Here is a 12,023-nt window from a genome sequence, read left to right on the forward strand (position 1 = left end):
TCACTATCACAGATTTTTTCAGATTTGTGAACAATATTTGAGAGAAATGGTTATTTTGTGTGTTTAGAAAATGTTTTAGATCTTTGAGTTCATCTCATGAAAAATGGGAGCAAAAACAAAAGTGTTGCGTTTATATTTTTGTTCAGTGTATATTGTTTTTATATTTGTAACACCAAACCGACAGAAAAGATGGTCTTAACATGACCCAGTGGTCCAGTTAATAAAAATAATATTATCAAACAAAATATTAAAATGAACTCTTATTTTGAAAATACAGCTTCCTGTGTTCGAATGAGCTGCTCCGACCCTCGGTCCTGACGGACTCCAAAAGTCCCACATTATACAATCAAACAAATAAATAAACACAAGGTTAATAGTGAGTTATTGTTGAGTAAATAACAGTGTGGTTTAGAAAAGAACACAAAATTAGAAGGAGAAAACGATGAAACAATACAGATCTCAGTTTTCTGAGCCCCTACTCTCCCCATAACTGACGGCAACAAAAGTCAGACATTATTCAATTTAAATAAAGAAGTAAACACAATAAGTGTGGCTTGATATTGAGTTAGAAAAAGGTTTATAACGCTGTGAGAATGGATCTGCGGAGAGCATTTCTTCGCGATCCCAACTCGTCTATTACCAGCGTTCAGGGAGCTCAATGCAAGTCAATGGGACTCTGGTAGTTGAAGCTCGACGCTAACGGGCCCCCCTTGCGTTGAGAAGTGACGACAGGGACCCTGACATAACGTCAGCATAGGCCGAGTTGGGAGTGAGAATGTGTTGCATCGACATGTAAAAAGACATTATCTTCTGAAGCTGAAGCTATAAACATGGATCTTTCTCACAGAGCCAGCCTGCTCCACTCGGGGAGAAGAAAACATGTCAATGAAAACAAAATGCATTTATATTTGTACCTTCTCTTTACGCATGCAACAACAAAGTAGAAATATTTGTATTAGTGTGTAGTATTAGCTGTATTTGATTTATTTACACAATGATGTGATTTTTTCATGATAAATACAATTGTATTTATTTTACAATGTGTTTTCATACAATCATACGTAATGGGATTCATGTGGATTAATGTGTGAGCAATGATACGTTTCAATATACGTTTATATTTCAATTCCAACCTAATGAACAATATATTTGTCACTGTGGTCCAGGTTCATAAAGCATCACACAACACCATGAAACCACTCTTCATTAACTCGTGACGGCTTCCCTCAGAGGTCATGGAGTAGTGGTTAGGAAAAGACGATAGGAGCTGATTTTTGGACAATTCCACTGCAACCCAAAAATCTCAATGTTTGTATTGTGCTAAAAAGCAGCAGGAGACAGAGACTGTAGTACGCTCACTTTCTTTGGTGGAGTTGTACTGTGTGCATTAAATCATATTTAAGGTCAATCTCAATTAAGATTCATGTTAAATAACTTGATGACGAGGATATCCTGCTTTTCATTTCTTATCCTGGATTTCTTTTTCTAATTCTGATGTTTTTATCAGATGTTCAGAATATATTCAAGGTAACGTTTAATAACAAATGAACATTTACTTGAACATCAGTGATAAGAGAGCTGTGTGGTTTACCGTTGAGATGTTATATTCTGATTGGTGTCAATTTTGATTAACAAAAATAAAACTAGGAGGAATCCAGAAGTATATCCAAACCCTGAAGAGCATTAAAAAGTAACATGTGAAATATTGACTTGTTAATGTTGTGACTTTTGTGAATGAATGTGAATAAGGTTCCTTTTATATATAATATCTCAGAGAAAGGGAATCAAAACACATTTTATAATACACACATTCATCTTTATTGTTTTTAAATGTTGAAACCATGGACACGAGCAGAAACAGGTTGATGTTGAAACATGTCCTGAGAGCCAGAGAGCAGACTGAGAGCAGTGTGAGAGAGAAAGCAGAGTCCCAGTGAGTCAGCTCAGGACTGGGAACACTGGTCTCTCCTCAGTGTCTCTGAGAGCGGAGTCTGGGAGCCCTGGGTGGCCTCACAGGTCACAGAGCCCACCTTCCTCCACTGGTCTGCAGAGAGCCTCAGGGTGCTGCTCCAGCTGTAGTGGGCGTCCTTCTCCAGCACCCCGGGGCTCCTGCTCTCCTCCCAGCTGCTGCTGCTGCTGCTGCTGCCGTCCACCTTCCAGGCCAGACTCCAGTCTGAGGGGAAGCCCTTGTTGGCCAGGCACATGAGCGTGGCCTTCCCCTGCTGCAGCTCTTCTGTGGAGGGGGGCAGCACCGTCAGGGTGGGAGGGACATCACCTAGGAGACACCAATCAGATTAGAGGACAGGGAGCACACAGCTGTCCATCAAGCAGCAGACACTGGGACACCTTTACTGTGAGAGCGCTTCTCCTTTAAGGAGTTTCTGTCAGATGTTGGTTCTGCTCCATCAGTCTCTCACTCACACATTGTTTCACTTCCCTTTAAGAAGCCTCTCGTGCAAATCAGCACAGAGACACTTCACACAGAGTCACCTGAAATATGTCAGACTACAATAGAAATAAAGTACAACATTAGGACATATTTTAAGTAGTAGTTATCAAAATCATCCAAAACCTGAACTCTACAAACATTATTAAATTATTTAGTGGATAAATGAACAAATACAGGAAACGGAGCAATCAGCTGCTCGATGTGAATCTCAATCACTACCCAGTTTTACAGACTATAAAATAATGTCTTAAAGAATTCAACACATTTTCTAATATCCATCTTTATCTTTACTCCGTTCATCTGTATTTAAAAACTGTATCCGTCATGTATTTGAGAACAGAGAGGAGAACCGAGATAGACAATTCAAAATGAGTTCATGACAAATTAGCAGTTTCATCATTTCACATTTGAAGCTGTTTGAATGACAGCATGTTGGGAATGTAGAAAGACATTTCAAGAGAAGCTGCTCTGACTTGGTCTCAATGATGAAGAGAAAGAAAGACATGAATACTAACACTATCTAAACATTACCATTAAAATAATATAAATCTATCTCTCAAACACTCTAACACAGAATTTAAAACGTCTCTTAACATCATATTTAGTTTTTGTGCAGAAACTTACTTCCAACATCCAGTCTGGTTCCTCCACCAAAAGTCCACCACAGTGATACAAAGTCATTGAGCCGCCGTACAAAAACCTCTCGCTGTAGAGAGACACGGCTCTCTGACTTTGACTCACTGAACTAAACCTACCAGCCCTCCAGAAGCTACTTCACCATTAAAGGTGGAAATAATGAATTATTCTGTGTTCAATGTTTCATAAAAACATTGAAAGTCTTTTGCTGGAGTAAAGTTAGCCTCTCAGTTCAGAATATTTGATAAGTATGTATACAATGACATGGAGAGGTAACTATTTCTCCGTACGCTGAATAATAAGTACAACAAAAGAGAAATGGCTCTTATGAATTAACACTTGACTTACTTCCAACATCCAGTCTGGTTCCTCCACCGAACGTGTTCCACAGTGATACAAAGTCATTGAGCCGCCGTACAAAAACCTCTCACTGTAGAGAGACACGGCTCTCTGACTTTGACACAAACAAACTCACCAAACACATCCTCAGTTTACCCACTTTATATAATTCCTGCTTCAAATGTTTGAAACTGATTCACACGGAAAGTATCTAGTGTTTCTCTATTGAACCTTTTAGACATTTAAAACAAATATCTACTTATCTCTTCACTTTTAATGAAGATTCTTCTTTTGAAAAACGAATTGTTCACAAAATATGTTTAGTTCCATGATTTTATCAACTTGTAAACATCAAAGTAATTGATTACTTCAATGAAACAATGAACGTCTAACTCAAGCTATACATGTTATACTTCTGAATGTGCATCATTTCCATAAATACATGTTTGCTTTTCCATCAGGATCAATAATAAATCTCCATTTTGTTTTTCCTAGGTGCTATTGATTATTTGGAGTTATGAATTTGAGCTTTTTAATAAAATGAACTACAAGAAAATGTGTCCGTTGAACTTAAAGCGTCGTACAAGTGAGCGCTGAGCCATTCCTGATCAACCCTCTGACAGAGAGATGGATCCATTGATAAACAGCACCATCAGAGTAATCCAGGTCCCTGTTGGAGTCAGAGCATTTCCATAGAGACACACTTTGCATCAGCAGCACCATGCTCCAGTGCTCTGGGACACTTTATAGTCCTGAGAGTTGAGCACTGGATGACTGACAGCTGTCCTTCATGACAACAGAAGCCACAGAAATCCTCCTCATCAAGAACATGACTTTGATCTGCGTCCTCATCTGGACTCTCCTCTGCTGCTGCTTCACAGGTAAAGTCCAGAGAATCAAACTCCTCTCCTCTGTGAACATCCGTCCCTCTGAAATGAAGCGGACAAAACCATGACGCTGCTTTGTGTCTTTGTCTCTGTGTCCTCAGAGTCCAGAGGCCAGGTCACAGTGACTCAGTCTGGAGCAGTGAGCTCTGCTGCGGGACGCTCCGTCTCCATCACATGTAAGACCAGTCCGAAGGTTGAACATGTGAATTATTTAGCCTGGTACCAACAGAGAGATGGAGGAACTCCTAAACTGCTGATTTATCATACTAGCACTCGAGTTTCAGGGATTTCAGAGCGTTTTACAGGCAGTGGATCAAACTCTGACTTCACTCTGACCATCAGTGGAGTCCAGACTGATGACACAGCAGTTTACTACTGTCAGAGTTTCCATGTCATCAACAGTCAGTATGTGTTCACACAGTGAAAAAGCGTCGTACAAAAACCTCCCTCAGTCAGACTGAACAGGAACTGAGATGAATGCTGCAGCTGGAAGCTACACTTCACTGAGGACACACACACACACACACACACACACACACACACACACACACACACACACACACACACACACACACACACACACACACACACACACACACACACACACACACACACACACACACACACACACACACACACACACACACCACACACACCACACACACACACACACACATACACACATGAAATGTCCGTCCTCTCCATTAAGCGTGTAACTTTCTTCTTTTTCAAGTAAAGCATTCTGAAATACTTCTCAAGAGAATATATAGAGAGTGAACTCATACACACAGGAACATTGTAAATCTAAATCTATAAAAGCCACACTAAACTCATGGGTGCTCAGCTTCCTTTTGAACAGTGTTCACTTCTGTCTAACTGCAGTGACTCCCAAAGACCAAAAGTCCCAACTTCAAATAAAAAAGTCCTTGTTTTGAAATAACTCTGTCCCCAACAGTAGCACAAACTAAAATAACTGGAGAAATGTTCAAGTCCACAGGAACTGTCAAACTCAAAGAAGGTCTTTTAAAAGCGTGTGAATAATCCAGTAAACAGAGTAAGTACCTGGGACTGCACTTAGACAACGGACTGAAGTGGAAGATCAACACTGACGTTGTGTACAAGAAGGGATGTCAATTATCTACAGGGGTCCCTCAGGGCTCTGTCCTCGATCCCCTCCTCTTCTTTCTGTACACAAACTTGCTCGGATCAGTCATTAGCCCGCATGGTTTTTCACACCGTTGCTGCGCTGACGGCACTCAATTAATTTGGTCCTTTCCCCGCTCAGAGACCCAGGTCGTTGCACGCATCTCTGCTCATCACCTCAAGCTCAACCTTGGCAAGACTGAGCTGCTCTTCCTTCCGGGAAAAGATTGTCCCACTCTTGACCTAACAATCAACATTGGCACCTCAGTTGTTTCCCCGACTCAGACTGCAAGGAATTTGGGTGTGACCCTAGATAACAACCTGTCCTTCACTGCAAACATCGCTGCTACAACCCGCTGCTGCAGATACACGCTTTACAACATCAGGAAGATACGTCCCCAGCTGACTCAGAAAGCCACGCAGCTTCTGGTCCAGGCTCTCGTCATCTCACGCATAGACCAGTGGTTCCCAAACGGTGTGCCGCGGCATACCGGTGTGCCCTGAGGCAAGTCCGGGTGTGCCGTGGGATTTTGTGACAACCATACGTTATTATTGCAATATACAACTACACAAAAATAATTATTCAATTGACTATTTCAGTACTTTGTATGTTTATATGTACGTAATCTGCGCGACTTGTGCGTCCACATCTCCACGTGCAGTGCTGCATAAACATGGCTGAGTCAGCGATAACTTTCGAGAGGTGGAGGTATGCCCATTATTTTTAGTTCGTCCGAAGAATAGACAGGAATGTGACGGTGAGGTGCAAACTGTGTCCAGGCCAGAAGCTGTTATCCACTGCTGGAAACACCACGTGGTCAAACCTCAACAAACACCTGCAAAGAACACATGCTAAGGTGAAGCTACCGCACACGCTATTAGTTGTTTGTCTGTTCTTCTTCTCTGTCTTCCGGTTGTTGCCTGTTTTGAATGACAAATACACACTACCGCTGCCTGCTGGTAAGGAAAGTTATTGCCGCTCACGCATGCGCAGTTCGTACGTGCTCGGCGAGTAAAGTAACGAGTTACCTTATGTAGATAGTAACGAAGTAGTGTAATATATTACTTTTTTTTAAGTAATATGTAATATATTACATTTTCTTAGTAACGACCCCATCTCTGGAGTTGGCGTTCTCTACTCTGATTTACATGAAGAACAACAGGAGGTCACGGCTCTCTGTTGAACAGGACTTGCGAGTGGCCCTCTCCTCAGTGCCACCAAGGATTAAAACATTCTGCGCGCCCCGACAGGCACATGTATCTCACTCATTTGTAAGTCGGCAAAATATTTACAATAGCACATGTTTCAATGCTGATTGCTGCAATGTTACATTTATAATTTGTAGTTCAGGACCATGCAGTGCAGCTTCCTTGCATTGACAGTTCTCTGTGATGAATTTCTGCTGAGTTTCCTTTGCCTCATTTTTAATGTTGTGACCTGTCTGGTTTAAATGAGTGTGTTGCTGCTTTGATGAAGCCTAATTAAAGTTTCAAATTAATTTCTGAAATATTTCGTTAATAAATATTTCATGAGTAATATAGTTGTCTTTGTCACATTTTATTTGGCATTAGTAAATAATTATGCACATTTACAGATATTTTACATGATATGATTGATAACACGTGTTATAAGGGCTATTTTGCACAATAGGTGTGCCTTGAGATTTTTACTTGTCCTTTGGTGTGCCTTGGGCACAAACAGTTTGGGAACCACTGGTCTAGTTAATAAAAATAATATTATCAAACATAATATTAAAATGAACTCTTATTTTGAAAATACAGCTTCCTGTGTTCGAATGAGCTGCTCCGACCCTCGGTCCTGACGGACTCCAAAAGTCCGACATTATGCAATCAAACAAATAAATAAACAAAAGGTTAATAGTGAGTTATTGTTGAGTAAATAACAGTGTGGTTTAGAAAAGAACACAAAATTAGAAGGAGAAAACGATGAAACAATACAGATTTCAGTTTTCTGAGCTCCTACTCTCCCCATAACTGACGGCAAGAAAAGTCCCAAATTATCCAATTAAAATAAAGAAGTAAACACAATAAGTGTGGCTTGATATTGAGTTAGAAAAAGGTTTATAACGCTGTGAGAATGGATCTGCGGAGAGCATTTCTCCGCGATCCCAACTCGTCTATTACCAGCGTTCAGGGAGCTCAATGCAAGTCAATGGGACTCTGGTAGTTGAAGCTCGACGCTAAAGGGCCCCCCTTGCGTTGGAGAGTGACGACAGGGACCCTGACATAACGTCAACATAGGCCGAGTTGGGAGTGAGAATGTGTTGCATCGACATGTAAAAAGACATTATCTTCTGAAGCTGAAGCTATAAACATGGATCTTTCTCACAGAGCCAGCCTGCTCCACTCGGGGAGAAGAAAACATGTCAATGAAAACAAAATGCATTTATATTTGTACCTTCTCTTTACGCATGCAACAACAAAGTAGAAATATTTGTATTAGTGTGTAGTATTAGCTGTATTTGATTTATTTTCACAATGATGTGATTTTTTCACGATAAATACAATTGTATTTATTTTACAATGTGTTTTCATACAATCATACGTAATGGGATTCATGTGGATTAATGTGTGAGCAATGATACGTTTCAATATACGTTTATATTTCAATTCCAACATAATGAACAATATATTTGTCACTGTGGTCCAGGTTCATAAAGCATCACACAACACCATGAAACCACTCTTCATTAACTCGTGACGGCTCCCTCAGAGGTCATGGAGTAGTGGTTAGGAAAAGACGATAGGAGCTGATTTTTGGACAATTCCACTGCAACCCAAAAATCTCAATGTTTGTATTGTGCTAAAAAGCAGCAGGAGACAGAGACTGTAGTACGCTCACTTTCTTTGGTGGAGTTGTACTGTGTGCATTAAATCATATTTAAGGTCAATCTCAATTAAGATTCATGTTAAATAACTTGATGACGAGGATATCCTGCTTTTCATTTCTTATCCTGGATTTCTTTTTCTAATTCAGATGTTTTTATCAGATGTTCAGAATATATTCAAAGTAACGTTTAATAACAAATGAACATTTACTTGAACATCAGTGATAAGAGAGCTGTGTGGTTTACCGTTGAGATGTTATATTCTGATTGGTGTCAATTTTGATTAACAAAAATAAAACTAGGAGGAATCCAGAAGTATATCCAAACCCTGAAGAGCATTAAAAAGTAACATGTGAAATATTGACTTGTTAATGTTGTGACTTTTGTGAATGAATGTGAATAAGGTTCCTTTTATATATAATATCTCAGAGAAAGGGAATCCAAACACATTTTATAATACACACATTCATCTTTATTGTTTTTAAATGTTGAAACCATGGACACGAGCAGAAACAGGTTGATGTTGAAACATGTCCTGAGAGCCAGAGAGCAGACTGAGAGCAGTGTGAGAGAGAAAGCAGAGTCCCAGTGAGTCAGCTCAGGACTGGGAACACTGGTCTCTCCTCAGTGTCTCTGAGAGCGGAGTCTGGGAGCCCTGGGTGGCCTCACAGGTCACAGAGACCACCTTCCTCCACTGGTCTGCAGAGAGCCTCAGGGTGCTGCTCCAGCTGTAGTGGGCGTCCTTCTCCAGCACCCCGGGGCTCCTGCTCTCCTCCCAGCTGCTGCTGCTGCTGCTGCTGCTGCCGTCCACCTTCCAGGCCAGACTCCAGTCTGAGGGGAAGCCCTTGTTGGCCAGGCACATGAGCGTGGCCTTCCCCTGCTGCAGCTCTTCTGTGGAGGGGGGCAGCACCGTCAGGGTGGGAGGGACATCACCTAGGAGACACCAATCAGATTAGAGGACAGGGAGCACACAGCTGTCCATCAAGCAGCAGACACTGGGACACCTTTACTGTGAGAGCGCTTCTCCTTTAAGGAGTTTCTGTCAGATGTTGGTTCTGCTCCATCAGTCTCTCACTCACACATTGTTTCACTTCCCTTTAAGAAGCCTCTCGTGCAAATCAGCACAGAGACACTTCACACAGAGTCACCTGAAATATGTCAGACTACAATAGAAATAAAGTACAACATTAGGACATATTTTAAGTAGTAGTTATCAAAATCATCCAAAACCTGAACTCTACAAACATTATTAAATTATTTAGTGGATAAATGAACAAATACAGGAAACGGAGCAATCAGCTGCTCGATGTGAATCTCAATCACTACCCAGTTTTACAGACTATAAAATAATGTCTTAAAGAATTCAACACATTTTCTAATATCCATCGTTATCTTTACTCCGTTCATCTGTATTTAAAAACTGTATCCGTCATGTATTTGAGAACAGAGAGGAGAACCGAGATAGACAATTCAAAATGAGTTCATGACAAATTAGCAGTTTCATCATTTCACATTTGAAGCTGTTTGAATGACAGCATGTTGGGAATGTAGAAAGACATTTCAAGAGAAGCTGCTCTGACTTGGTCTCAATGATGAAGAGAAATAAAGACATGAATACTAACACTATCTAAACATTACAATTAAAATACTATAAATCTATCTCTCAAACACTCTAACACAGAATTTAAAACGTCTCTTAACATCATATTTAGTTTTTGTGCAGAAACTTACTTCCAACATCCAGTCTGGTTCCTCCACCAAAAGTCCACCACAGTGATACAAAGTCATTGAGCCGCCGTACAAAAACCTCTCGCTGTAGAGAGACACGGCTCTCTGACTTTGACTCACTGAACTAAACCTACCAGCCCTCCAGAAGCTACTTCACCATTAAAGGTGGAAATAATGAATTATTCTGTGTTCAATGTTTCATAAAAACATTGAAAGTCTTTTGCTGGAGTAAAGTTAGCCTCTCAGTTCAGAATATTTGATAAGTATGTAACAATGACATGGAGAGGTAACTATTTCTCCGTACGCTGAATAATAAGTACAACAAAAGAGAAATGGCTCTTATGAATTAACACTTGACTTACTTCCAACATCCAGTCTGGTTCCTCCACCGAACGTGTTCCACAGTGATACAAAGTCATTGAGCCGCCGTACAAAAACCTCTCACTGTAGAGAGACACGGCTCTCTGACTTTGACACAAACAAACTCACCAAACACATCCTCAGTTTACCCACTTTATATAATTACTGCTTCAAATGTTTGAAACTGATTCACACGGAAAGTATCTAGTGTTTCTCTATTGAACCTTTTAAACATTTAAAACAAATATCTACTTATCTCTTCACTTTTAATGAAGATTCTTCTTTTGAAAAACGAATTGTTCACAAAATATGTTTAGTTTCATGATTTTATCAACTTTTAAACATCAAAGTAATTGATTACTTCAATGAAACAATGAACGTCTAACTCAAGCTATACATGTTATACTTCTGAATGTGCATCATTTCCATAAATACATGTTTGCTTTTCCATCAGGATCAATAATAAATCTCCATTTTGTTTTTCCTAGGTGCTATTGATTATTTGGAGTTATGAATTTGAGCTTTTTAATAAAATGAACTACAAGAAAATGTGTCCGTTGAACTTAAAGCGTCGTACAAGTGAGCGCTGAGCCATTCCTGATCAACCCTCTGACAGAGAGATGGATCCATTGATAAACAGCACCATCAGAGTAATCCAGGTCCCTGTTGGAGTCAGAGCATTTCCATAGAGACACACTTTGCATCAGCAGCACCATGCTCCAGTGCTCTGGGACACTTTATAGTCCTGAGAGTTGAGCACTGGATGACTGACAGCTGTCCTTCATGACAACAGAAGCCACAGAAATCCTCCTCATCAAGAACATGACTTTGATCTGCGTCCTCATCTGGACTCTCCTCTGCTGCTGCTTCACAGGTAAAGTCCAGAGAATCAAACTCCTCTCCTCTGTGAACATCCGTCCCTCTGAAATGAAGCGGACAAAACCATGACGCTGCTTTGTGTCTTTGTCTCTGTGTCCTCAGAGTCCAGAGGCCAGGTCACAGTGACTCAGTCTGGAGCAGTGAGCTCTGCTGCGGGACGCTCCGTCTCCATCACATGTAAGACCAGTTCCCATGTTCATGGTGGGATATATTTAGCCTGGTACCAACAGAGGGATGGAGGAACTCCTAAACTGCTTATCCACACTACTAGCACTCGAGTTTCAGGGATTTCAGAGCGTTTTACAGGCAGTGGATCAAACTCTGACTTCACTCTGACCATCAGTGGAGTCCAGACTGATGACGCAGCAGTTTACTACTGTCAGAGTTGGCATTACATCAACAGTCAGTATGTGTTCACACAGTGAAAAAGCGTCGTACAAAAACCTCCCTCAGTCAGACTGAACAGGAACTGAGATGACTGCTGCAGCTGGAAGCTACACTTCACTGAGGACACACACACACACACACACACACACACACACACACACACACACACACACACACACACACACACACACACACACACACACACACACACACACACACACACACACACACACACACACACACACACACACACACACACACACACACACACACATGAAATGTCCATCATCTCCATTAATCGTGTAACTTTCTTCTTTTTCAAGCAGAGCATTCTGAAATACTTCTCTAGAGAGTTTAAAGAGAATG

At 40.8% G+C, this 12,023-nt stretch overlaps 4 gene segments (V, D, J or C); 2 read left to right on the forward strand and 2 right to left on the reverse strand.

Moving 5' to 3' along the window:
- Positions 1-1,794: 1,794 nt before the first annotated feature.
- Positions 1,795-3,490, reverse strand: LOC117540645. The segment is given in 3 exon segments: positions 1,795-2,275; positions 3,074-3,194; positions 3,434-3,490. Coding segments are annotated over 3 exon segments (510 nt in total).
- A 657-nt stretch (positions 3,491-4,147) lies between these two features.
- LOC117540646 lies at positions 4,148-4,735 on the forward strand. The segment is given in 2 exon segments: positions 4,148-4,305; positions 4,413-4,735. Coding segments are annotated over 2 exon segments (414 nt in total).
- Positions 4,736-8,752: 4,017 nt separating this feature from the next.
- Positions 8,753-10,450, reverse strand: LOC117540647. The segment is given in 3 exon segments: positions 8,753-9,236; positions 10,035-10,155; positions 10,394-10,450. Coding segments are annotated over 3 exon segments (513 nt in total).
- A 657-nt stretch (positions 10,451-11,107) lies between these two features.
- Positions 11,108-11,710, forward strand: LOC117540636. The segment is given in 2 exon segments: positions 11,108-11,265; positions 11,373-11,710. Coding segments are annotated over 2 exon segments (414 nt in total).
- Positions 11,711-12,023: the final 313 nt, after the last annotated feature.

This window comes from Gymnodraco acuticeps, unplaced genomic scaffold, assembly GCF_902827175.1.
Source record: "Gymnodraco acuticeps unplaced genomic scaffold, fGymAcu1.1, whole genome shotgun sequence".
Taxonomy (NCBI): Eukaryota; Metazoa; Chordata; class Actinopteri; order Perciformes; family Bathydraconidae; genus Gymnodraco; species Gymnodraco acuticeps.